General features: G+C 38.7%; 2 protein-coding genes across 2 annotated transcripts; both read left to right on the top strand.

The window, feature by feature from the left end:
- The first annotated feature begins 1,113 nt into the window (after window positions 1-1,113).
- On the top strand, window positions 1,114-5,835 carry LOC129237842 (uncharacterized). Its single transcript, XM_054872795.1, has 3 exons — window positions 1,114-1,301; window positions 1,403-1,526; window positions 5,366-5,835. The coding sequence occupies exons 1-3, from the start codon at window positions 1,178-1,180 to the stop codon at window positions 5,571-5,573; spliced, it is 456 nt and encodes a 151-aa protein (XP_054728770.1). The 5' UTR covers window positions 1,114-1,177; the 3' UTR covers window positions 5,574-5,835.
- A 5,320-nt stretch (window positions 5,836-11,155) lies between these two features.
- Window positions 11,156-16,893, top strand: LOC129238460 (uncharacterized). Its single transcript, XM_054873485.1, has 3 exons — window positions 11,156-11,354; window positions 11,456-11,579; window positions 16,367-16,893. The coding sequence occupies exons 1-3, from the start codon at window positions 11,231-11,233 to the stop codon at window positions 16,572-16,574; spliced, it is 456 nt and encodes a 151-aa protein (XP_054729460.1). The 5' UTR covers window positions 11,156-11,230; the 3' UTR covers window positions 16,575-16,893.
- Window positions 16,894-27,919: the final 11,026 nt, after the last annotated feature.

Here is a 27,919-nt window from a genome sequence, read left to right as displayed (position 1 = left end):
GGCTATGAACCCAAGAATATTATTTTTTAGCCACTATTGAGTGGTTTGTTTCTTTTTGGGCTAGAGCGGAATCTTGTTGGAAGATCCAACGCTCTCCATTAAAGAGAGTACTGCTCATCTGCTTCACCACGTCCTCTAAGACATCCTCCTCGCACACTTTTGCCCCGATCTTAATCCCTTTTCGTAGAAATGAAGAAATGTAACGCATTTACAAGACAATCCCGTCAAACCATTACGGAGGCTGAATGGTGGTCACGCTGAACTCTTGGAACAAAATTTTTTGCGTTGTTAGAAGTTTTAGCATAGAGTTTCTCGTTTTGCTTATTAAAAACTTCTTCAGCAGTGAAAATTTTCTCTTCAGTGAAAAGATTATTTTCATGGCCGTGTCACCGAAGAAACTGCTTGCATCTGTCGAATCTAATTTCCTTCAAGCGCGTTGTCAAAAGATGACCAGTTGAGCGATGGAAGGAATTGATGCGGAGATCATCTCTGATTGGTCTTGACATGGATCTGGTCGATACATTCATTTCCCTGGCCATGACTTTCTGTTTCTAAGGGGATTTCTGCGAATTCTTTCTCGAACGGCTTTTATGGCTGCATTGGCTCGAACCACATTAAGATGACAACTGCTTTTTCGGTCTGTCACTTCAGATGGTAAACCAGCATTCTCGAAATATTAAGTTTTATCAGCTATTCATAAATCTTACTTGCACTTTTACCACACTGCAATCACTGCAACGCGATTTTCCTTAGCTCGCCACTCTATTGTTAACAAGCAAAAATTTGGCATGAAACTGAGTATATTGTAATTTATGAGTAGACAATGCATACGAACAAAAACAAAAATAACTCACCTTTTTTCTGCGAATTTGTTCTCGCCGTACGCTCTCTTCTATGTGTATGCAAGCGTTGTGTGTCTTTTCAATTCAATTTCTACTTTCGCTCGTCACAGATTTGGCTTATTTATTTACGACTTTCGCTCGATTTGCTCAACACACCAACATTTAGAGGGGTCACAGGCACTCATATTTACACACTTACATATGTATATGCATGCATCTTTTACATATTGCAGGCGCTTTGCCTTTTTAAAATGCGGCAATTGATCGAGCCAGTTTAGTTGCCGCGATCACTTTGAAAATAACAGACACACGAAAGAGAGTAGATTTTAAAAATAATGCAACTGCATTTTGGTATATTTTGGCTCTTCACAGCGCTGCTCTGTCTTGGTGGCATTGGTATTGGCAATCATGGAATGCTGGCAGATGCTTGGGTGGCGCTCGGCAATTATCACAACGATGGTGAGATGAAATGTTTATTTAAAGATACATAGATTCCAAATTTTACGTAATTCCAAATTGTAAAAATATTACATTGTTGTCCATTTTATTTGACTTATCAGCGCATCCCGGCAAATGCGCCATCAGCGATACGCTGATCATCTCCCCTGGTGAGACTACGAAATCGCCCACTACATGCGCTAAAATTCACTGCGACAATGCAAATGGTGATGCCAGTATTTATGGGTAAGTTTGGGAACATCTTTTAAAAAGCTGTTGAATAAGTTAACGAAAGGCGCCACTTAACATTTTGAGTGTAAGGCGGTATTTAAAAATATTAGCCATATCTTAACCCATGAATAAAATCGCAGACCTTAGAGGTTTTCAAGCGGAACAGCAAATTGTGCATAAACCTCCCACCAAATTTTGATCACAGAGACCTGTTCTTAGATATTGAATCTCGTTCACTTTTCCTTTGAGGGAATGAGGGTGGCTGCTTGAATCCATCGTAGTTGTACACTGGCCAGTTTTTACGTTGAGGCGCACAAAGTTGTAAGAATTCTGGAGCGCCTACTTTTTAAACCAATCTGTAGCCCGCGCCGCGTCTCTTAACACAATCGGGGTATGGGGAGTGATACTTTTGGTTCTTTACTTTATTTGGCCTCAAATTTAAGATAATACAGCCCTTGGAAAGTACTTAAGAACGATACCCTGGTCTCTCTATTTGAGACTTTTTAATCAATAAAATCACTTAAATATTTTGCATATTAGATTTTATTCCATAAATTCAAAATGTTTTCACTCTGTATCAGTTTTTTATCTAAGAAAAACATAAATTGCCTGCTTGTACAAAAGTTAATACAACTCGAAAATTCTTCGGGAAAATACTTAATAATAGTAGTCAAGTAATAAAAAATTCAGGCTAAAAGAAAAAGTATATTTTAATATTTTGTTGAAAATCATTTTTACTTTATTTCTGCTGCACAGCGCTTTTGCATTGACGTTATTAAACCTCTAAAACGTTCGACAGAAAGGGATTCCCATGCTGCTTTTGCCCTTTCAAATAACTGATCCAAATTTGAGATATCCTGTGTACTCAGCGCATGTCTTACGTCATTCCAAAGATGGATTTAACGGCACTTGAAGATATCCAAACCAAAAAGTGATCAAATTGTCTTCGAAAAACTTGTGACAAGAAGTATGCTTCGGAACATCGGTCTTGTTGACATTTTTAAGTATCACCGTTAACTTCTCTTCCGCACGACGTAACATCCATCGATTGGCTCCTCACATGCGTACTAACAGTGAAGAAAGTAAATATTTACTCCGACAGCCAAGCGGCAACAAGGGCCCTCGGCTCAGTGACGGTGCATCCGAAACTGGTCAGGGAATGCCTGACCTCTCTTTGGACTCACTTTCGACGACTCGCGGTAAACTGTGAGACAGATGAGCTGGCCAGACAAGGCCCATATGAGGTGAGAGAATTGGGACCCCCTGACTACCTGCGGTCTGCTTCTGGAAATATGGGCTTCGCGCCAACTCAGCTAGCGTTGGGCAAGTACACAAACTTGTAAGGTCACGAAATCCTTCTGGGCACGTGTGGATCGGGGGCGCTCAGGCGAGCTTCTGAGTTTAACAAAATATCAGCTCTCGAATCTCGTGGGTTTTCTCACAGGACACTATGCGCGAGAAATGCATGCTGTGAGACTTGGAATTATCTCGAGTCCTTTTTGCGTTGGATGTATGGAGGATGAGGTGGAATGATCTCAGCATCTTCTCCTTAGCTGCCCTGCCCTGGCGGGGGCTATTACTTCTTTGCTACGCCTGCTTGTATAGCTGGCGTTAACATTAAAAATCTGATGAATTTCATCAGCAGTACAAAACAGTTGGCGCAAACGCAGCACGGTCATCGTTCATAATCCAAACACTCTAAAACCACCCTTTTAACTATCCCACTACCACCTCTCCCCGCCCTCTCCTTTCATCCTTTCATCATAATCGTATCACAAAGGACAAATACGTTCCATAAAAAGCAGCCCCACACCATTATTGAGTCGCCCGTGCTTTTAATTGATGAGGCGAACTTGGGGTCGAATGCTGCTCGGTTTAGACGCCGCACGTAACTCTATTATTTTCGTTTCCTCGCTGAATGAAATATAATGCCAATGACTTTAAGTCCGGCTATGTGCTCTCGAGCGAGCCCAATTCGGCGTTGTCGTTGGGATGCTGTTCCCATGGGTTTTGCCGTGCCAGTCGAGCGTGAAGCCCTCCTTCTGCCAATCCGAGCGCAACTGCTCTTCTAGTTATTAGCTTTTCCAGGTGAACAAAAATGTGTGGATTGATGTCAGTAGCACTGCTTTCTGTTGTTTTATACTGAAAAAAATATTTCAAAGCATTAAAAATCATCGTTTGTGAAACGTTTGTGTTGAAAAATCACTGTAGGATAATCCGTTCGTTTGCAACTCTATGATTGCTTTTCGAGGAGCTGGGGTGTAATTTCTCGGCATTATTGAATCGCTACAACTAAACTAAAGTGTTGTAGAAATACTCCAGGCACTTTATTTTTCATCTACTTACCAGTTGCACTATAAAAAAGAAAACAATTCACAAAATTTTGGCCGAAGACCGAATCGCTCTTAAGTATATTTCTTACAAAAATATGAGTGCTACTAAAACGCAAAATTTCCATGTGAACTCTTCAAGAGAAATAGAGAAATGAACGCATTTCAATGAGAGTAACCCGAGCAAATATACTCAAGCGCAAAATTGACGTTATGGCATCGTACTCGGTAAAACATGCGCATATAAGATTGCCAAAGCATCGTTTTTAAATATTTTTCAACAGCTGTATGTATTTGCTTACTAATGTACGTGGCACTGCTTCGTTCAATTTGCAAACGGGCGCAATGTACGAATACGTAGGCTAGCGCAGTATTTTGCCATGATTTTTGACTTATTCACTGCAAGTTGCATATAACTCGCAAAGATATGAGAGTCCTAATATGAAAATTTTCAATCTCAGCTATTATAAGCGAAAACTCTGAGGAGGAATGTTTTTCAAAAATTTACAAAAAATTGTTTCTGAAAATTTGGAATTTTAATTTTCCCAAAAAAAAAATGTTTAAATAGTATATTTTTTCTTAAAAATGAAAAAAGTAATGTTTTAGGTGTTAAAAAGAATAAATTACATTCCATTTTAAAAACTCTATTCTTAAATTTTCCACGCTGAATAAATCTGAAAACAATTTTTTTGTTATTTTTTTTATTTCTTTTTTTTTAATGTTTTTTCATTCTTATTTCTTTTTATTATACTAAAGCCTACAAATGCACTGATATTCAGGAAAATTTACTACAATATCCAAAACACCTGGATCACTTGACATGGGATCGCTTACATCTTAAATTCTCTCGCGAAGAGTTAATGCACTACTCCTCGCTGTCATAAGTGCATAAAATTCCATCTTTGACGAAGAGTTTTTTTTTAAATACTTAAAATATCTGCCTCTGTCTGAACAATGAGTTCACCGTTATCAAAATTATGCGAATTTATATCGGTTAAAGACTATCACTTCAGCAGCATTGCCTGAAAATGTATGTGAGATATTTAAGGCTGTTACAACAATAACAAATATGTTATTCTCTACAGTGCTTTTAGCTTTAACTTCTCCGGTGGGTGAACTCGACTTATTCAAATTAGTGCTGTTTTTCATCGATTTTTGTGTTCTATAACTTCACCCAACCAGTACAAAAATATCAATCACTATTTGATAAGTGCTTCTCAAATCCAAACGATTACTTCTGGTTAGATTTTCTTGAGCCTGTTAATGGCCAATCGCCATGCAACAATACGATGCAAGCGGAGTTATCTTTATTCTGTTCTCAAATAAGCAGCTAGAAGTTCACCAAAATATGCTTACTTAAACTGCAGTGCACATTTTACGACTTTTAATGAAATAAATATATAAATAATTTAAATATTTAATATTATATTTAATGAAATAAATGTATACAATTTTAAAAAATAGTTCTTTTAATTTTTTGTTTTTTTTTTAATTTTTAATTTCAAATTTTCTCTATCTCCTCAGCTGCGGCTCAGAGGGCGCTCCAGATGGCTGCAAGTGGGGTGACTATGTAAACGAGCATGCACCCTTTCAGGAGTGCTGTGCTCAATATCTGATCTGTGATGGTGGTTTGAATACTGAGACCCTAGATTATCAGCAACACATTTGGGCAACGTTTTCAGCCAACTTGAGAAATGCCGGTAATAAGAATGCGGTGGAAACAAAGGAATAGGAAATGAAGGAATATCATTTGGAGAATATTAGAAGACAAGAGAACCAAATATCTAAAAATTGTAACAGCCATAAAGGACTGATAAGATTAATATTGTTGTTGTTAAAAAATGTGTAATTTTTTTTCTAATCTCTTCTCACAGAAATTTAATTTAATAATATTTAATTCATTTAGTATAAAATAATATAAATATTTAATAATTTATTTAATATTTTTCCACAGTGATAGTTTAAAATTTAATATTATTATAGAAAAATTAGAAAAAAATCATCGCGTAAATAAAGCAATATTTTTAAATTTACTTTGGAACAGAGAATATTTTCCGATTTAAATTTTTTTCTTGCTCGATTTTTATTTTGGAATTTTATTTAGAAATTTTGAAAAATATCATCGAATAAATGAAGCAATACAGCGCACGCTCGATAGCGTGAACACCACAAAACGTGAACAGACATTTTTGTGCATTGACTGCTCTAAAACATGAACAAACCCAAAAAGCTCTATAACATGAACAATAAATGTTACAATTATTTGAATGTGAAATTGAGGAATCCCCTAATTATAAAATAGGCATTTTATTCGTTATTGCATGTAAGGAGTAAAATATTTCAGTCGCGGTTTTGGTTTTGCAAATAGTGTTTCGTCTTATGTTTTCTGGTGAAAATGAGTTCTAAAAAACCCGTGTGCTTGACATTAAAACAAAAGGTTAAAATTCTCGGCTTTTTAGGAAAAGGTGCATCTGTGACGATTTTAAAATGCGTAAACAACACGTATTGTCAACCTGGAAATAGAAAAACACTGCGTTCTTCAGAGTTGCCCAAAATAGAGAGAGCTCTTTAGTTGGTTTATCCGAATGCGAGATAAAAACTGACCAGTAATTGCTCTAATGTTGAAAGAAAAGGCATAAACATTGCATGCCACATTTAAAGAAAATGAAGCAAACTTCTTCGCTAGTGATGGATGGCTCCAAGAATTCAAGAAGAGGTACGGTATTTGTCTTCTTAAAATATCAGGCGAAAAACTGTCTTCCGAACCTCAGCTAGTGGATCCGTTTAGAGAAAAACTTAAAGCTAAAATGGCCGAATTGGAGTTGTGCAACGATCAGTTATATAATGCTCATGAGTCGGGGTTATTCTGGAGATTTTTGCCAGAGAAAACGTACGCGTCAAGTTTGGAGAAGAGAGCCACATGGGTAAAGTCCGAGAAGCAGCGAGTCACGTTTTTATGTTGTTCAAACGCCACTGGATCCCACAAGCTTAAGCTTTTGGTAATTGGAAAGGCGAAGAATCCAAGCTGCTTTAAAAACTTTCAGTGTGCCACCCAATGATGGATTTCTTTTAAGAGTGGGATTAAATGGTCCATCACTGTAAAGTCGGTTTACTGACGATAGTTTAACGTGACAACGTCATAAGAAAATATTGATGGAATGGTTGCAATTTTCAAAACAAAATTTTAATTTTATTTGTTTGATAGATATTTTGTATGGATATAGAGGAGGAGGTAAATGGAATTCCAATGGAATAGGTCAAGTTACATTTACACAAACGTGCAAAATGACGAAACATTTATCAAATTCATGAAAGATATCTTCAATTTCGATTGTGCAGCAGACGTTAATAAGTCAACAACACTAAGAGGCACCATCATCGATTTGCCTTTTTCAAGACACTTTACACTCGAAACACTCCCTTTCATTTCCTACTTTTTCTATCATCGTCCTATTCTCAACAGAGAAATGGTTCATTACCATGCACACAGGAAGAAGGCATATGCAAATACAAGTATGTGAATTTATATACCTACATATGCGCATATATATACATATATAAGCTCACTCAAGTAGGACAGAGCCGGATGTCGAACGTTGCCGAACGCGGGGGCCGATTGTGCTCTTTGTCGTTCGTTCCGCGCTCTCGCTTGCAGTTCAAGCACATTAGCTTACATTTGCTTGCGTACGGAATAGATTCGTATATTTGATATGTCCATATGACCTGTATGCATCTTTACATATAGATTTGTTCTTTTTGAAAATTGCGCGAAATTGTATATGTATATGCATGTTTATATACATATATTAGTATACAACATATCTTATAAGGTATATGGTAAATATTACCATACATTTTTTCCTTCATATATAATAAAAAAATTAATAATAATAACATTAAAACAACAGGTATTATTAACAAACTTGGTTTTATTTTAAATTCTTCAAGTAAATCAAATTAATAATAATCAATATGCAAATACAAATACGTGAATTTATATATGTACATATGTGCATATATATACATATATACGCTCACTTAAGTAGGAGAGAGCAAGATGTCGAACGTTGCCGAACGCGGGAGCCGATTGTGCCTCTTTGTCGTTCGTTCAGCGCTTTCGCTTGCAGTTCATTCAAGGTAACGGCAATGAGCAAGGTAACGACAAATAAGCATGGTAACTACAAATGAGCAAGGTAACGACACATTTTTTCGTGCGTGCAGCCGACTAAATCGAATTATAAGACGTTATCACGTCAAAAACTGTTTATTTTAGGTGTTTTTTTATTGCGTTCAGTAAACCAGCATTTTCGAAATATTAAGTTTTATCAGCTATTCGTAAATCTTACTTGCACTTTTACCACACTGCAATCACTGCAACGCGATTTTCCTTAGCTCCCACTCTATTGTTAACAAGCAAAATTTGGCATGAAACTGAGTATATTGTAATTTATGAGTAGACAATGCATACGAACAAAAGCAAAAATAACTCACCTTTTTTTCTGCGAATTTGTTCTCGCCGTACGCATTGTAAAATTTGTCACAGTACTTATGGCAAGACTAAGTATATTAAGTCAAACTTTTTTTATAAATCAACAATTGAACCAAAAATAATCCTTTGTTGAATATTTTGAAAAAATCACTGCAACGCGATTTTCCTTAGTTCCCCACTCTATTGTTAACAAGCAAAAATTTGGCATGAAACTGAGTATATTGTAATTTATGAGTAGACAATGCATACGAACAAAAGCAAAAATAACTCACCTTTTTTTCTGCGAATTTGTTCTCTCCGTACGCATTGTAAAATTTGTTACAGTACTTATGGCAAGACTAAGTATATCAAGTCAAACGTTTTTTATAAATTAACAATTGAACCAAAAATAATCCTTTGTTGAAAATTTTGAAAAAAGTTTGAATTTGAAAAAATCACTTGAAAACTGAACTTAAGTCTGAAGCAAACTTATCAGAGTCAAAGTATATCTCAGACTATATCTCATTATATCTAAGAAAACCTAGCTTACTATTTCAAATGCCTACTTATCAATTTGAAATCTCTTCAACCTCGGCGATTTATTTTGTCTTTATCTTTCGCCTTTCTTCTAAAGATTTATTCTAGATTTTGCGGATTGTTCCTCCCTTCTGTACTATTTTTTCTATTTCTATATGTATCTCATCTAGAGCGCTTCATAATTTAGATTTTTTCCAAATTGGCTTTATAAGAACTCTGAATAAAAGGAATGAACCGATCATGAGATTGATTTTACTTCCTATAAAGACTCTTTCAATGAACTTCATAATTTTTTTGCTAAAACATCTGTAAATATAAACAAATAAACCCGGAATTTTTATATGAGTGTCTTTATGGCTAGATAGAGAGATATCTGAATATCGGAAGGCAAGGCAACTGAATTTTCCTACTCCGATTGGTGAATATGAAGCCTGTACTTCATCTTTATGTATAATTGATTTTTCTCTGGCAACTCTGGCAAAGAGAGCGCACTCAACAGAGCGCCCAAGTGAGCAATTGTCCAAATGTTGCTTAAGCCAATGAAAAAACCGAGAGGTATGAGGGATTAAACATCACTTGAAATTGCATATGTATATATGTATGTGATTCCATACTAAGATCGGCGCCACCTTATTATTCTCTCCATCATACAATTTCCAATCACTCATCTGTTTCATGATGATGCTAAGTGCCCAAGGGAAAGCACTATTTCTGTAGTAAACATATGGGTTAATCTTTGTATACGAAATGTTGATTATTGAGAGTTGCTATTGAGAGCTGTAGTTCACTTAGTGTGGTGTTTGAGGTGGGTATAAGGGAAGTTGAGTATGAATGCGGCGGGCTAGAGGCGGACAGTAAACTAATCCTTAGTTTTAAGTATAAAATATGTATTATAATTAAAAAATAAAAAGTAGTAACAAAAGAAATTAAATTCTTTTTAATTTAAATTAAATTTTTCAAATTATTTTATTATTATTTTTTTTTTAATTTTTCCATGCGTTTCTATGCGTTATGGGGTTATATACAGTTAGAAGGCCGTAACTGTATTTTAGGACTTAGTATTAGTAAAAATATTTATTTGGAAAGGAGCTACAGCTGATCTCCCGGACCTCCTCTCAAAGAAGATGTTTTGCGGTTACCACTATATGTATCTCTGAACTGGATCCTCAGAAATTAAAAAACCAAACAGGTTTTGGTAAAGTAATGTTAAATGTAGTAAGTAATCGAAGGAATAAGCAAACTATATTTTTTGACAAAATGGCTGTTTATAAAAAAAAAAAACGATTTTTGACCATAATGTCGCCCTTAAATTGTTTATAAAAAAGATTTATCAGTGAGAAAAAATCTTCTATTAATTACTAAAAAATATATTTAAGAAGTTCGTGTTAAAATTTGAGACTAATTGGTTCAGCCATTTTCGAGTAATGTTGGTCACCGACTTTGAAAACACTATTTTGAGAAAAACGCGCTTAAAGTTTGAAAAACTACTTTACTTTAGTCTGAAATGCCTTTTCAAATTTGCTTGTAACTTCGAAAATATTCACCGGAACGATATTAAATTTTGTGTGTATTCTTAAATAAATGTACATCAAGAAAATAAAATAAAAAAAATCGATTTTTTGAAAATTCTAACTGTTTGGTTTTAGAGTAAGAAAATAATTTCTTTAAAATATGAATTAAATCCCGCTTGATCGATCATTTTGTCGCACTGTGCGGAGTCGCAGGCTGAAATCAGTACTAAATATTTTAGAGAAAAATTAATTATTCCTATTTTTATAGTATAATTAATTCATTATTTCACTAAGAAGCATTTCAGTACTGAGATTTCAAACGTGAAATATTTACATATTCAGTACAACAAAAAAAATCTTTTTTTTTTTGATATTTATTCTAAATGATTAAATATTCGAGTAGCAAAAACCAAAAATACGAAACCATTTTATTACAGCATCCAATCGATTTGTAATAGAAATATGTAAACAAAGCAAAACCGAAACAAAAAACTGAAATTTATTACCCAAGCCGCTATAAATAACTCACGCCCACATCATACACGCTCGCTCTCCGTTTCCAGTATTTGAGAGTGTTTGGCACTGGTCACATTTAATATGTATACTCGCTCTCTTCTATGTGTATGCCAGCGTTGTGTGCCTTTTCAGTTCAATTTCTACTTTCGCTCGTCACAGATTTGGTTTATTTATTTACGACTTTCGCTCGAGAGGGGTCACAGGCACTCATATTTACACACTTACATATATGCACACATCTTTTACAAATTGCAGGCGGTTTGCCTTTTTAAAATGCGGCAATTGATCGAGCCAGTTTAGTTGCCGCGATCACTTTGAAAATAACAGACACACGAAAGAGAGCAGATTTTAAAAATAATGCAACTGCATTTTAGTATATTTTGGCTCTTCACAGCGCTGCTCTGTCTTGGTGGCATTGGTATTGGCAATCATGGAATGCTGGCAGATGCTTGGGTGGCGCGCGGCAATTATCACAACGATGGTGAGATGAAATGTTTATTTAAAGATACATAGATTCCAAATTTTACGTAATTCCAAATTGTAAAAATATTAAATTGTTGTCCATTTTATTTGACTTATCAGCGCATCCCGGCAAATGCGCCATCAGCGATACGCTGATCATCTCCCCTGGTGAGACTACGAAATCGCCCACTACATGCGCTAAAATTCACTGCAACAATGCAAGTGGTGATGTTAGTATTTATGGGTAAGTTTGGGAACATCTTTTAAAAAGCTGTTGAATAAGTTAACGAAACACGCCGCTTAACATTTTAAGAGTAAGGTGGTGTTTAAAAATATTTGTCACATCTTAACCCATGCATAAAATCCCAAACCTTAGAGGTTTTCAAGCGGAACAGCAAATTGTGCATAAACCTTCCATCCAATTTTGATCACAGAGATCTTCTCTTCTTCTTAATTGGCGCGATAACCGTTTACGCGATTTTGGCCAAGTTCAACAAAGCGCGCCAGTCGTTTCTTTCTCGTGCTAAGCGGCGCCAATTGGACACACCAAGTGAAGCAAAGTCCTTCTCCACCTGATCTTTCCAACGCAGAGGAGGCCTTCCTCTTCCTCTACTACCACCAACTGGTACCGCATCGAATATTTTCAGAGCCGGGTGTTTGTTTCCATTAGGACGACATGACCCAGCAAACGTAACCGCTGGATCTTTATTCGCTGCGCTATGACTATGTCGTGGTAAAGCTCATACAGCTCATCGTTCTATCGGCTGCGATATTCGACGTTGCCAACGTGCAAAGGTCCAAAAATCTTACGCAGAATCTTTCTCTCAAACACTCCAAGCGTCGCTTCATCGGATGTTGTCATCGTCCACGCTTCTGCGCCATATGTTATGACGGGCATGATGAGAGTCTTGTAGAGTGTTAGTTTTGTTCGTCGAGAGAGGACTTTACTACTCAATTGCCTACTTAGTCCAAAGTAGCACTTGTTGGCAAGAGAGATTCTATGTTGGATTTCAAGGCTGACATTTTTATCATTAACACTGGTTCCTAAGTATACAAAGTCCTTTACAACTTCAAAATTATAACTGTCAACAGTGACGTGGGTGCGCCGACTGTTTGTTTGAAGACAGGAGGTACTTCGTTTTGTCCTCGTTCACCACCAGTTCCATTCGCTTTGCCTCTTTATCCAGTTTGGACAAGGCAGAACTAACAGCGCGGTTGTTAAGGCCGATGATGTCGATATCATCGGCATACGCCAACAATTGTACGCACTTATAAAAAATTGTGCCTGAGCGATTAAGTTCAGCGGCTCGTACGATCCTCTCCAACATCAAGTTAAGGAAGTCACACGACAGCGAGTCAACCTGTCTGAAACCTCCCAATTCTGACGGCGCTGCTGGTGTTGAGCAATGTCATCTTGCATAGCCGTATTAGTTTTGCAGGAATACCAAATTCAGACATCGCGGCATACAGGAAACTCCTTTTTGTACTGTCGAATGCAGCTTTGAAGTCGACGAAAAGATGGTGTGTGTCGATTCTTCTTTCATGGGTATTTTCCAAGATTTGGCGTATTGTGAATATTTGGTCGATTTCAGACTTTCCAGGTTTAAAGCCACACTGATAAGGTCCAATCAGTTGGTTGACGGTGGGCTTCAGCCTTTCACACAATACGCTCGCTTGAACCTTATAGGCGATATTGAGAAGACTAATCCCGCGGTCATTGGCACAGATTGCAGATCGCCCTTCTTATCGATTGGGCAGTGCACACTTAAATTCCCATCGGCAGGCATGCTTTCATCCGATCATATTTTGCATAGAAGCTGATGCATGCACCTTACCAGCTCCTCAGACTAGCTCAGCCGGCATTCCGTCGGCGCCCACGGCTTTGTTGTTCTTTAGACGCGTTATCGCTATTCTCACCTCGTTATGATCGGGTAGCGGAACGACAATTCCGTCGTTAACGATTAGGGTATCGGGATCTTCACATTCTCTCTGACATGCGCCGCTGTCACTATTTAATAGGTTCGAGAAGTGTTCCCTCTATAATTTAAGAATGCTCTGGATGTCAGTCGCCGTCTTTCTTGTTACAGGAAAACGCCCCGGTCTTGAAACCTTCTGTAAGCCGCCGAACTTTCCGATAGAATTTTCATGTATTTCGGCGGCGGTACGTAGAGAACGAGAGATGTTGCTTCATTGCTTGTGCATGCCGGTTTCTTGGGCAGTACTCTCTGAGAGCAGAAGTGAGAGTCGAGTGGCGAATCTTTTGGCTGTCTGTTGTGATTGCAGCTTTTCGATGTCGAACATACTTTGTGCAGTTAGATGTACGCTTTTCGCTGCACAGAGGCGTGGGCGTAGTTTGGCTGCAACAAGGTAATGATCCGAGTCGATGTTGGGTCCTCGGACCCATCTAAAACACTAGAAGCGTGTCTACCATCTATCACAACATGATCGATTTGGTTTCGCGTTTTCCGATCAGGAGACAGCCACGTTGCTTGGTGTATTTTCTTATGCTGGAATCTGATGCTGCAAACTACCATGTTTCGGGCCCCAGCGAAGTCGATCAGCCTCTGTCCGTTACCGGATGTTTCGTTGTGCAGGCTGAATTTTCCGACTGTAGGACCAAAAACTCCTTCCTTGCCCACCCTGGCGTTGAAGTCGCCAAGCACGATTTTTTTGTCATGGCGGGGGCAGCGCTCATAGGAACATCCCAAGCGCTCATAGAAGGAATCTTTGGTCGCCACCTCCTTCTCTTCCCTTTTTTAAGTGGCGGGTCCCAAACCCAGCACACAACCAGCTATCCTGGAATGTTTCGCCTTCTCACTTTAGCTCACTCCCGAACGGGTGTTCGGAAGCTACCCAGAGGATACTTGGGCTAATCCCGGGAGTTGTGGACTGCTTGAACCATATGCAGAAGAATCGTCCTGGCCACTCCCAAGTGAATGGCGATCAGTAACTTTCCCCACTTGAGTGGACTTCTACATATGGAACAGGGGGATGGAACGAAAAATCTGAGGAAACGAAAAATCTGAGGAGGAATGTTTTTCAAAAATTTACACAAAATTGTTTCTGAAAATTAAGAACACAAAAATTAAATATTCCAAAAAAAAAAGTGTTTAAATAGTATATTTTTCTTAAAAATGAAAAAAGTAATGTTTTAGGTGTTAAAAAGAATAAATTATATTCCACTTTTAAAAACTCTATTCTTAAATTTTTCACGCTGAATAAATCTGAAAACTATTTTTTTGTTATTTTTATTTTATTTCTTTTTTTTTAATTTATTTTTCATTCTTATTTCTTTTTATTATACTCAAGCCTACAAATACACTAATATTCAGGAAAATTTACTATAATATCCAAAAAAACCTGGATCACTTGACATGGAATCGCTTACATCTTAAACCTTCTCGCGAAGAGTTAATGCACTGCTCTTTGTCATCATAAGTGGACAATATTCCATCTTTGACAAAGAGTTTTTTTTTTAATTCTTAAAATATCTGCCTCTGTCTGAGCATTGAGTTCACCGTTATCAAAATTATGGGAATTTATATCGGTTAAAGACTATCACTTCAGCAGCATTGCCTGAAAATGTATGATACATATTTAAGGGTGTTACAACAACAACAAGTTAGCTTTAACTTCTCTAGACTGCGAGAGTGCACGACTGAAATGGTGGGTGAACTCGACTTATTCAAATTAGTGCTGTTTTTCTAATAGTTGAATCTCATCGATTTTTGTTTTCTATAACTTCACCCAACCAGTACAAAAATATCAAACACTATTTGATAAGTGTCCCTCAAATCCAAACGATTACTTTTGGTTAGATTTTCTTGAGCCTGTTCATGGCCAATCGCCATGCAACAAAACGATGCAAGCGGAGTTATCTTTATTCGGTTCTCAAATAAGCAGCTAGACGTTCACCAAAATATGCTTAATTAAACTGTAGTGCACATTTTACGACTTTTAATGAAATAAATATAAAGCGTTTTTCAATAGGTGCGCTTCAACTTTTTTCCGATAGGGAGGGCGAACACAATATTTTTTATTTTTCGCTTGTCATTTGTAAACTTCATTAGTATACATTTCATCATGGAACGCTACACACTTGAGCAACGATTGCAAATCGTGCAAATTTTTTATGAAAATAATCGTTCTGTTGCTGCTACTTTAAGACTACTTTTTTCCAAAAAATCATAACAGTGATGAAGCTCACTTTTGGCTCAATGGCTTTGTCAACAAGCAAAATATGCGTTACTAGGCAGAAAGCAATCCACACGTGATTCATGAGGCACCGTTGCATCCCGAAAAAATCACTGTTTGGTGCGGTTTACATGCCGGCGGCGTAATTGGCCCATATTTTTTCGTTGACGAGAACGATCGCCACGTTACTGTGAATGGAAATCGATACCGCGACATGATAAATGATTATTTTTGGCCGCAATTGAATGGTATGGACTTAGACGACATGTGGTTTCAACAGGACGGGGCCACAAGCCACACAGCACACGCTACAATTGATTTGTTGAAGAATAAGTTCGATGAGCGCATTATTTCCAGAAATGGACCGGTCGAATGGCCGCCGCGCTCGTGTGATTTGACGCCTCTAGACTATTTTCTTTGGGGTTATGTGAAGTCATTGGTCTACAGTAACAAGCCGGCGACGATTTGTGAGCTCAGAGCCAATATTGAACGCGAAATTGCTGGAATTTCGGCCGACTTATGCAAAAGAGTGGTCGAAAATTGAGTTCAACGATTGGACTTCGTAAAACGTGCACGCGGTGGTCATGCAAAAGAAATCGAATTTCATACTTAAATGTATATGTTCAAACTCGATAATAAAAAAAAATTTAGCTAAAAAAGTCAAACCGTTTGTGTTTTATTCAAAAAAAAAGTTGAAGCGCTCTTACTGAGAAACGCTTTATAAATAATTCATAAATAATTTAAATATTTAATATTATATTTAATGAAATTAATGTATACAATTAAACAAATTTTTTTTTTTTAATTATTAATTTCAAATTTTCTCTATCTCCTTAGTTGCGGCTCAGAGGGCGCTCCAGATGGCTGCAAGTGGGGTGACTACGTAGACAAGCATGCACCTTTTCAGGAGTGCTGTGCTCGACATCTGATCTGTGATGGTGGTTTGAATGCTGAGACCCTGGATTATCAGCAACACATTTGGGCAACATTTTCAGCCAACTTGAGAAATGCCGGTAATAAGAATGCGGTGGAAACAAAGGAATAGGAAATGAAGTCTAGTGTCTCAATGTTGATAATGAAGTATGAGCAAAAAATGCTGATGAGAAATATTGAAAATAACATTTAAAGTAATGACGAAGCCACTTTTCAATTAAAACATGAAAAAAAAACACGGAATAGAGGAAAAAAACGAAACGAATGAACCGAATTTAATAGGTCTATGGATAAGTTCGTGCGGTTTTACAACAGATGGCGTAACTTGATTATATTATTATTCCATCGATCCACATTTCCAAACATTCATTGGAGAGCTACTGTCGTAAGGCACAAACGTCAGTATAAGTTTTTTATTTGAAGCGTAAACAACAATATTTTTACCACACTTGAAAATGTCGAATTTCGTGCCAAATAATGTGTTTTTGCGGGGAATTCTTTAATATGAAGAAAAAAGCAGCCGAAAGTCATCGTATCTTGGTGGAAGTTTATGGTGAGCATGCTCTAGCTGAGCGAACGTGCCAGAAGTGGTTTGCACGCTTTAAAAGTGGTGATTTTGGCCGCGCCGCCAAAGTTCATGGATACCGAATTGGAGGAATTGCTCGATCAAGATCCGGCTCAAACGCAAGAAGAGGTTGCAAAAATTTTGGGAGTTGATCAATCAACCATTTCCAAACGTTTAAAAGCCATGGGAATGATCCGAAATTCAAATTTCGAAAAAAACCGCACGAACTTATTCATAGACCAAATATTTAATAATTTATTTAATATTTTTCCACAGTGATAGTTTAAAATTTAATATTATTATAGAAAAATTAGAAAAAAATCATCTCATAAATAAAACAATATTTTTGAATTTTACTTTGGAAAAGAGAATATTTTTCAATTTAAATGTTTTTTTTTTCGATTTTTATTTTGGAATTTTATTTAGAAATTTTGAAAAATATCAACGAATAAATGAAGCAATACAGTGCACGCTCGATAGCGTGAACACCACAAAACGTGAACAGACATTTTTGTGCATTGACTGCTCTAAAACATGAACAAACCCGAAAAGCTCTATAACATGAACAATAAATTTTACAATTATTTGAAAGTAGTTTACAGTTTCGTCTTATGTTTTCTGGTGAAAATGAGTTCTAAAAAACCCGTGAGCTTGACATTAAAACAAAAGCTTAAAATTCTCGGCTTTTTAAAAAAGGTGCATCTGTGACGATTTTAAAATGCGTAAACAACACGTATTGTGAACCTGGAAATAGAAAAACACTGCGTTCTTCAGAGTTGCCCAAAATCGTTGGTTTATCCGAATGCGAGATAAAAACTGACCAGTAATTGCTCTAATGTTGAAAGAAATGGCAAAAACACTGCATGCCACATTTAAAGAAAATGAAGCAAACTTCTTCGCTAGTGATGGATGGCTCCAAGAATTCAAGAAGAGGTACGGTATTTGTCTTCTTAAAATATCAGGCGAAAAACTGCCTTCGCATCCTCAGCTAGGGGATCCGTTTAAAGAAAAACTTAAAGCTAAAATGGCCGAATTGGAGTTGAGCAACGATCAGTTATATAATGCTCATGAGTCGGGGTTATTCTGGAGATTTTTGCCAAAGAAAACGTACGCGTCCAGTTTGGAGAAGAGAGCCACAGGGGTAAAGTCCGAGAAGCAGCGGGTCACGTTTTTATGCTGTTCAAACACCACTGGATCCCACAAGCTTAAGCTTTTGGTAATTGGAAAGGCGAAGAATCCAAGCTGCTTTAAAAACTTTCAGTGTGTCACCCAATGATGGATTTCTTTTAAGAGTGGGATTAAATGGTCCACCACTTGCAGCGCGACATTATGCTCGGCTTTTTCTTCAAAAAACTGTTTATTTTAGGTGTTTTTTTTATTGCGTTCATATTTTTTTAGTGCATTTTTGTTTCGGCGAGCTTTTGCAAATCAGACTTGTCGCAGTTCAAAACTTTGTCGCACGCAGCGCAGGCACTGCCACCGACTATAAGAACTCAAAATCCGCCTGGATGACGTCGGCTATTTTCAAGCAATGGTTTCATGAGTAATTTGTTCCATAGCTGAATATTCCTTTTAAGTTTTGTCCGATTTTTAAGGTTAACTGGTTGTTTTTAAGGTTAGGTTTTTAAAGGAGAAAGCCAATTAAACCAATTAAAGCTCTCCTCCTAATCGACAACGCTCCTTCTCACCCAAATGAAGCTAAACTGGCAACGGAGAATGGACAAATTTCGGCAATGTTTATGCCACCAAATGTTACTCCCCTTATTCAACCGATGGATCAGAATGCAATAAAAATCACTAAGTTGCATTACAGAAACAGCCTTCTAGCTTCAATAGCAGCAACAAAGTCTGATTTGTGTGAGTCGTTGAAAAAAATTAACTTAAAAACAGCTATAAATATTTTGGATGCGTCTTGGTTTCGTGTTGGTGAAGCAACATTAGCTAAGTGCTGGAACGGTATTTTAAATTTTGCGGTAAACAATGATGATCCCGAAGATGATGTTCCGTTGGCGGTTTTAAAAGAAAAATGAGAAGCTGGACTTCGCACCTTGATGAGCAACACCGTCGATAGTAGTTTAAATCCTGAGATTCGTTCGTGTTCGCAGGTATGCTCAAAGATATGTATGTGGGTTATTGAAAAAACTTTTTTTATTAAAAATTCATGAATGGAACGATAACGATCGAGGAGGGCAATGCAGATGACGATCATCAACAAGAGGACGAATACGATGATGACAGCGTATCAGAGCAACTGGAGAAAATTAAGCCGACTGAAGCAGTTGAAATTTTCAACAAGGCGTTAATATGGGCTGGTCATGAAGACGTCGATCAAAATGATATCAGAGTGCTAAGACGGTTAAGGGAGAAAGCTGTGCTTCAAGTTTCAGAAAAATGGAAGATACAAAAAAAATGACTGATTTTTTTAAATAAAACCATCGCATGACTTAATTTTCAATTAATATGTAAAGAAAACAAGAATACAATGTGAAAAAAATATATTTACTTAGTCTTTTTGGGCATTTCAAGACGTGAACACTTTTGTTAACGTGAACTGCCTTGGTTTGAATTAGTTCACGTTATCGAGCGTGCGCTGTATTTTTAAAATTTATTTCGGAACGGAGACGTTTTTTGCGATTGAGAGTTTGATTTAAATTTTTTTGTCAATTTTTGTTTTGGAATTTTCTGGAAGTAATAGATACGAGGATGGAGGATGGTTCCATGTGTAGAAGTCCACGCAAGTGGGGAAAGTTACTGATCGCCATTCACTTGGGAATGGCCAGGACGATTCAAGCAGCTCACAACGGCCGGGCTTAGCCCACGTATCCTCTGGGTAGCTTCCGAACATCCGTTCGGGAGTGAGCTAACGTTAGAAGGCGAAACATTCCAGGATAGCTGGTTGTGCGTTGGGTTTGAGACCCGCCACTTAATAATCCCCCCCCCAATGAAAACAGCAGAAAGCCTCGTATGAGAACTACCTTTACTGATGAGGACCCCTGCAAACGAAAATTTGAGGGCATGCCCCTGGAATGTCTGGTCCCTTAATGGGGAAGGTGCCTCTGGTTGATGTCCTCGTGAGAGTAAAGGCTGACATCACTGCCATCCAAGAGATGCGATGGGCGGGGCAAGGAAAGAAAACCATAGGACCTTGCGACGTCTACTACAGCTGCCATGTAAAGGAGCGCAAATTCGGTGTCGGATTTGTTGTGGGAGAGAGACTTTGTCGCCAAGTACTGTTGTTCACTCCGGTGGACGAGCGTCTCGCAACAATCCGCATCAAAGCCCGTTTTTTCAACATATCGCTAATTTGCGTCCACGCCCCGACGGAAGAGAAGGACGATGCGACCAAAGATTCCTTCTATGAGCGCCTGGAGCGTTCCTATGAACGCTGCCCCCGCCACGACATAAAAATCGTGCTTGGCGACTTCAACGCCAGGGTGGGCAAGGAGGGAATTTTTGGTCCCACAGTCGGAAAATTCAGCCTGCGCAACGAATTATCTGGTAACGGACAGAGGCTGATCGACTTCGACGGGGCCCGAAACATGGTAGTCTGCAGCACCAGATTCCAGCATAAGAAGATTCACCAAGCCACCTGGCTGTCTCCTGATCGAAAAACACGAAACCAGATCGATCATGTTTTGATAGATGGAAGACACGCTTCTAGTGAATTAGATGTACGTACGATCCGAGGACCCAACATCGACTCGGATCACTACCTTGTTGCAGCCAAACTGCGCACACGCCCCTGTGCAGCAAAAAACGTGCATCTACCTACGTAAAGAATGTTCGACATCGAAAAGCTGCAATCACAACAGACAGCCAGAAGATTCGCCACTCGACTTTCACTCCTGCTCTCAGAGAGTACTGCCCAACAAACCGGCATGCACGAGCAATGGAGCAACATTTCTCGTTCCCTACGTACCGCCGCCGAAGAAGAAATCGGATTTCGGCGAGCCCGAAAAAACAATCGGTACGACGAGGAATATCATGCTGCCGCAGAAAGAAAGGATGCCGCCTATAGAGCCACGCTGCGATTGGGCGCAACGCGAGCCATGTGGGATCGCTACAGAGAGCTGAAAAAGGAAGAGAGACGTATTATCCAAAAGAAGAAACGAGAGGCCGAAATACGTGAGTGCGAAGAGCTTGAGATGCTGGCCAACAGGAACAACGCCCGAAAATTATACCACAAAGTTCGGCGGCTTACAGAAGGTTTTAAGACCGGGGCGTTGTCCTGTAAGAACAAAGACGGCGATCTGGTGACTGACGTACAGAGCAATCTTAAATTATGGAGGGAACACTTCTCGAACCTACTAAACAGTGACAGCTGCGCATGTCACCGAGAAAGTGAAGATCCCGATACCCCAATCGTTGACGACGGAATTGTCGTTCCGCCACCCGATCATGACGAGGTGAGAAGAGTGATAACGCGGCTTAAGAACAACAAAGCCGCGGGCGCCGACGGAATGCCGGCTGAGCTAGTCTGAGGAGCTGGTAAGGTGCATGCATCAGCTTCTATGCAAAATATGATCGGATGAAAGCATGCCTGCCGATGGGAATTTAAGTGTGCTCTGCCCAATCGATAAGAAGGGCGATCCTGCAATCTGTGCCAATGACCGCGGGATTAGTCTTCTCAATATCGCCTATAAGGTTCAAGCGAGCGTATTGTGTGAAAGGCTGAAGCCCACCGTCAACCAACTGATTGGACCTTATCAGTGTGGCTTTAAACCTGGAAAGTCTACGATCGACCAAATATTCACAATACGCCAAATCTTGGAACAGACCCATGAAAGGAGAATCGACACACACCATCTTTTCGTCGATTTCAAAGCTGCATTCGACAGTACGGAAAGGAGTTTCCTGTATGCCGCGATGTCTGAATTTGGTATCCCCGCAAAACTAATACGGCTGTGTAAGATGACGTTGCTCAACACCAGCAGCGCCGTCAGAATTGGGAAGGACCTCTCCGAGTCGTTTGATACCAAACGAAGTTTCAGACAGGGTGACTCGCTGTCGTGTGACTTCTTTAACCTGATGTTGGAGAGCATCGTACGAGCCGCAGAACTTAATCGCTCAGGCACAATTTTTTATAAGAGCGTACAATTGATGGCGTATGCCGATGATATTGACAATCGGCCTTAACAACAGCGCTGTTCTGCCTTCTCCAAACTGGATAGAGAGGCAAGGCGAATGGGTCTGGCGGTGAACGAGGACGAAACGAAGTACCTCCTGTCTTCAAACAAGCAGTTGGCGCACTCGCGTGTCGGCACCCACGACACTGTAGACAGTTATAATTTCGAGGTTGTAAAAGACTTCGTCTATTTAGGAACCAGCATTAACACCGATAACAATGTCAGCCTTGAAATCCAACGTAGAATCTCTCTTGCCAACAAGTGCTACTTTGGACTAAGTAGGCAACTGAGCAGTAAGTCCTCTCTCGACGAACAAAACTAACACTCTACAAGGCTCTCATCATGCCCGTCCTAACGTATGGCGCAGAAGCGTGGACGATGACAACATCCGATGAGCGACGCTTGGAGTGTTCGAGAGAAAGATTCTGCGTAAGATTTTTGGACCTTTGCACGTTGGCAACGGCGAATATCGCAGACGATGGAACGATGAGCTGTATGACCTATACGACGACATAGACATAGCGCAGCGAATAAAGATCTAGCGGCTACGTTGGCTGGGTCATGTCGTCCGAATGGATACAAACGCTCCGGCTTTGAAAGTATTCGATGCGGTACCAGCTGGTGGTAGCAGAGGAAGAGGGCGGCCTCTCTGCGTTGGAAAGATCAGGTGGAGAAGGACTTGACTTCACTTGGTGTGTCCAACTGGCGCCGGTTAGCACGAGAAAGAAACGGCTGGCGCGCTTTGATAAACTCGGCCAAAATCGCGTAAGCGGTTATAACGCCAATTAAGAAGAAGAAGAAGAATAGATACGAATAAACATCAGAGACCTTTACTTGTTTACTCGCCCTTTGTATGAGCAATCGTTCATGTTCAGTTACAAGTAACGCGTTGTACACGACGATTGCGGCAATACTCGTACATTCTTGCTCGCTACATCCACCAATCTGGCGGCAGCGTGATCTAGTATAGAAATGTTCTGTATAGAAATTTTGTATGTAACACACAAACTCGCCTTCAACACAGCCAAGGCTCGACACGAGTCGTTGGAGACACTCGAAATCTTCGAGTATTGTTTGTCTTTGCATGCACTAGTTGAACATCTGCTAGTTGTTGTGTTATGCTTTGCATGCAAGTTAAGCAGAAATAACTGCTGGTCACCTACACAAACGAACATGCTCTCTGATGCCAAACTAGCGAGCATCATACAAATACGACTCTACAGCAACCCATGCAGTTACAATACAGGTGCGAGTGGCAAGTGTGAGTCGACTGCTGAGAGAGCCAGTGCAGTGAAAACGCGACCATCATACGCAAGTCATGCTGTTGCTATGGAAGTGTGAGTCGACTGCTGTGAGAGCGACCAGAGCAATTAACAGCAAAGAGGAAGTAAGTGTGAAGTTCACCCTTATCCAACTAGAATTGGTTAATGGGAGTTCTGTTACAAATACACCAATTTGGAGATCACTACCTACGGTTGCTAAAGCCAGCATTATTAAGTATACAACATTTTTGTAAACTTTGACGTGATAACGTCTTATAATTCGATTTAGCCAGCTGCACGCACGAAAAAATGTGTCGTTATCTTGCTCATGCGTCGTTACCTTGCTTGAACTGCAAGCGAGAGCTCAGAACGAACGACAAAGAGCACAATCGGCCCCCGCATTCGGCAACGTTCGACATCTGGCTCTGTCCTATATATGTATGTATATGCGCATATGTATATAAATTCACATATTTGTATTTGCATATGCCTTCTTCCTGTGTGTATGGTATTGAACCATTTCTCTATGAGGATTATTAATTTGATTTACTTGAAGAATTTAAAATAAAACGAATTGTATCATCACGATGATAGGAAAAGTAGGAAATGAAAGGGAGTGTTTCGAGTATAATGTGTTTTGAAAAAGTCAAATCGATGATGTTGCCTCTTAGTGTTGTTGACTTATATTTGATAAATGTTTCGTAATTTTTCACGTTTGTGTAAATGTAACTTGATCAATTCCATTGCGATTCCATTTACTTCCTTCTCTATATCCATACAAAATATCTATCAAACAAATAAAATTAAAATTTTGTTTTGAAAATTTTAACCATTACATCAGTATTTTCTTATGACGTTGTCACGTTAAACTATCGTCGGTAAACCGACTCTACAGACAACCTCTTTTTTTTACCCAATGCAATTCATCAAAAGCTACCAGATATCTCATAGTAAAGGGAACTTCAATAAGGTCCCCGAACAAGTCTCTTTACTTTACGAATACCAGTTCTCCAAGCTGTTGGAATCCGCGCTGTTGTTAACTGCAGGTTAAAGTTAGAAGCAGCTCCCATCTTTTCGCTTTAAAGTTAGCCGATCAATTTTTCTGTCTCGTGCGCCTTCGCCAAAAGTCAGTACATTTTTTAAAATAAAGACTACGCGACCTTAAACAAACCATGCCGGTTGAGCTGAGCTCTGTAGGGGGCTAGTGAATCGGCTACACTCTGATCCACAAGCCTAAACTCGTTGTCATACGATTATAAAAATTGGCTTACTTAGACTGCGATCTACATAAATTTTAGAACTTAAAATTGTCATAAATAAAATTTAAAATTTCTATTTTCATTTTGGATTTTTTTCCTTACTCCAAAATCTTCCTTGTTGCAGCTTAGACGCTGCTGTGCTCGATATCTGCTTTGCGATCGTGGATTGAATACTGAGAACCTGAGTTAGTAGCAACACTTTTGGACAACGTTTTTGTCCAATTTGAAGAACTCCGATATTAAAGATGCAGCGGAAACAAAATAGGAGTGGAAGATGTACGAATATTAGAAAATGAGGGAACCGCAAACTGAACAGAATTGTTCTGTTATTGAAAGTTCTGATATTTTGTCTTCAATGCGTGCTAAGGTTTTTGAAAAACTTTATTTTTAGGTACGTATATAAAATATTTTCCAAATATTAACCAAATCGAGCTATAAATATGATTTTTCAGAATATCTGGATCACAGCGCAATTCAGTGGGCCTCAGCATACTCGCAAGCCTTCACAGACGCACTCACTATAATTCACAAAAAATTAGTCATAGTCGGATAAACTGAAAACGGTTAAGGAGTCTATAAACTACAAACAAACAAGCAAACCAACCAACATATTTTCCTATTTAGTTATACTTTACATATTTGTACGTATCTATTTTACAGATATTAAAATTGTAGAAGCTGCGTGACTCGACTTAATGAAATTTCATGCTTTCCCTTAAATATTCGTAAAATATTTATATAATTTTTGCTATTTCACTCCAATAACAACTAATTTCATTTATTGCTTTATTTTAATCGGCTGAGCTCAGTTAAATTAATATATTCGTAACACAGGTTGTATCCATACAAAATCCTGATATTGATAAAATAAATGATTTCACTCTTAACCTTGCAGAGCTGGCTGCCATTGGCTGTGCTTAACCATAAATTATATTTACTTGTCTAGCGGAAAAGAGGAGAAACTGTGCAATATTAGCAGATATGGAATATTCAAACAACAAATCGAATAAACTCAACAGGCGAACAATTCGAAAATTCACAAAATTCAATTTCCTTATCATATCAAGCGAGCGGGAAAACGCAAAATCCACAACAATAACAACAACGCAAATCCACAAGTAAGCAGATAAAGTAGCAATACAAAAAAAAGTGCAACAACAATTGCAACGCAACAGCAAACCTTAAATGCTACCTACATACACGCACACATACACACACAGCATTGCCTAAGGTACATGAGCCTGTAGACGACATCTAGCAAGAGAGGGAGGACTGTGAGAAAACTTTGCGTGGGAGAAATGTGGCATTGAGCGAACTTTAATATTTCAATGTCAAGTTGAAGGGGGCATAAAAAGAAAAGAAAAAACACAGATAGGGTTGTTGAATAGAATTGGCTACAGTTGCTTGGCTTTGATTTTTGAATTGCTTATTTTTGTGGGACATTTTACAAGAGATTTTATGGATATTTAAGAGAAGATGTATGAATAAAGCATAGACCTAAAAACAACAACATATGCACAAATAAGGAGCAAATTTGAGTAACGAATATTGCTAATCATTTTTTTGGTTAGTTAGGCCCAAAGCTGTTTTTTGTTTGTCTTTTTTTTTAATTACAGGTGAAGTAAAAAGTTAACGACATTTTTTTCTTGCTTTATTTGGACGATATTAACATTATAATGAAATAAAAAAAAAATTAACGTTGTGGTAATTATTTGCATTCTGAGGAATGCCTTCCTCTTCTCAATACTCTCGTAGCAAGAAACACCGTCTTGTAGGATTGGGTACTATAACTCTCAGTAAAGGAGCACAGGTTTCACCCTTGCAGACACCTGCTTGAGCCAGAGCCGTCTCCCCGCGTCAGCACGTGAGGTGACACCTCCTCAATTACACCGCCGAGATCCAGGACAAAACGAACATACATCTACTGGACCAGACAGTGTTTAGACCGACAATAAGCGACATTCATCGGGATACCATCACCACCTTCTTAAGCTCCCGACCACCGAATGCCGTAATCAGAGTTGATTCTTCGAACTCTCACTGGATACTATGCGTCACATGATGGTCTATGTTATCATTTCAGGAAACTATGATTGGCAGAAACAAGTGTCTGCCGTTTTTTTTTAGCTGGACGATTAAGAGAGATAAGGGTCAGAGATAAGGAGAAAAGGATGAGACTTAGGTCTATCACCATGATCCAAATCAAAACAAAAGGCTAACGAGTGGAGCGAACCTGGTGCTTCGACTTCGAAACGAGTTCTTGTCTAGAAATTGGCCAAGAAGATGTTGAGCATCAGTTTTTTGGGATGCGAAAGGAATGAGAATTACTTGCAAACTGGTAAAAGATTAAATTCTGACTATTATTGTAACCTTTTAGACCGGCTGAAGGAAAAAATGCGTGAAAAAATTCCCAGTTTGCAAAAGGAAAAAACTCTGTTTCCTCAGGACAGTACACCGAGGTAGAAAAGCATTTGAACAATGGCTAAAATCCAGGAATTACAGTTCGAATTGTAGGCGCATCCACCATTCACCAGCCCACCAATCCTCTAGCGACTTTCATCTGTTTTTAGACCTAAACAATTGTAGGCGGGGAGGGCGTTTTCCATCAAATGATGAAGTCATAACAGCTGTGGAAGCATATTTTGTAGCCCTTCCAGATTCTCACTTCAGGGATGGAAATCATAAATTGGAATCTCATTGGACCAAGTGTATTGGTGCTCAGCGAGACTATACTGAATAATAAAGTGTATTTCAAACCATAAATTGTGTGTTTTCTTATCGAACCGCAAAACTTATTGAACAGCCTAGTATCTCGCAGTACGAAGAACCGCACACCCAGGTGGTGGGACTCTTAATTCATTAGTGATATGAAACAAAAAGCCTAGAGGAGTTCTTAAACTCAAATTATTAGCTCGAGGTCCAGGAAAATTTACCTAACATCTTTGATAGAAGAGTGTGATAGTAGATAGGTACTGCAACAATCAACCAGAGCAAAGTGGAAGAGCTGCGAGACTCAAATCGCTTTGTGCCGCAAAAAAGCACCAATGAGAACATTTAATGGTTTGGCTCCGCAAACATTGGTGAAGCTTTTCAGTACACTGACTGTAAGCAAGATCGGTCTTATGATCGGTTAGACACAGTAGTAGATCTGAACGCAAACAAACTGTTGAAGTCTTCGATAGATCGAAAAAAAGTGTTGACGAGAATTCTCTGTACAGCATAAGCAAGTTAGCCATATTTTTGGC

This window comes from Anastrepha obliqua, chromosome 2, assembly GCF_027943255.1.
Source record: "Anastrepha obliqua isolate idAnaObli1 chromosome 2, idAnaObli1_1.0, whole genome shotgun sequence".
NCBI lineage: Eukaryota > Metazoa > Arthropoda > Insecta > Diptera > Tephritidae > Anastrepha > Anastrepha obliqua.
This window is presented reverse-complemented; position numbering and strand designations above follow the sequence as displayed.

What these genes read in the sequence shown, in the direction of transcription:
- LOC129237842 (XM_054872795.1), top strand. Translation starts at nt 1,178, where the DNA reads ATGCAACTGCATTTTGGTATATTTTGGCTCTTCACAGCGCTGCTCTGT. An exon ending in CGGCAATTATCACAACGATG is followed by an intron (nt 1,302 to 1,402) that starts GTGAGATGAAAT and finishes TTGACTTATCAG; the next exon opens with CGCATCCCGGCAAATGCGCC. An exon ending in GGTGATGCCAGTATTTATGG is followed by an intron (nt 1,527 to 5,365) that starts GTAAGTTTGGGA and finishes CTATCTCCTCAG; the next exon opens with CTGCGGCTCAGAGGGCGCTC.
- LOC129238460 (XM_054873485.1), top strand. Translation starts at nt 11,231, where the DNA reads ATGCAACTGCATTTTAGTATATTTTGGCTCTTCACAGCGCTGCTCTGT. An exon ending in CGGCAATTATCACAACGATG is followed by an intron (nt 11,355 to 11,455) that starts GTGAGATGAAAT and finishes TTGACTTATCAG; the next exon opens with CGCATCCCGGCAAATGCGCC. An exon ending in GGTGATGTTAGTATTTATGG is followed by an intron (nt 11,580 to 16,366) that starts GTAAGTTTGGGA and finishes CTATCTCCTTAG; the next exon opens with TTGCGGCTCAGAGGGCGCTC.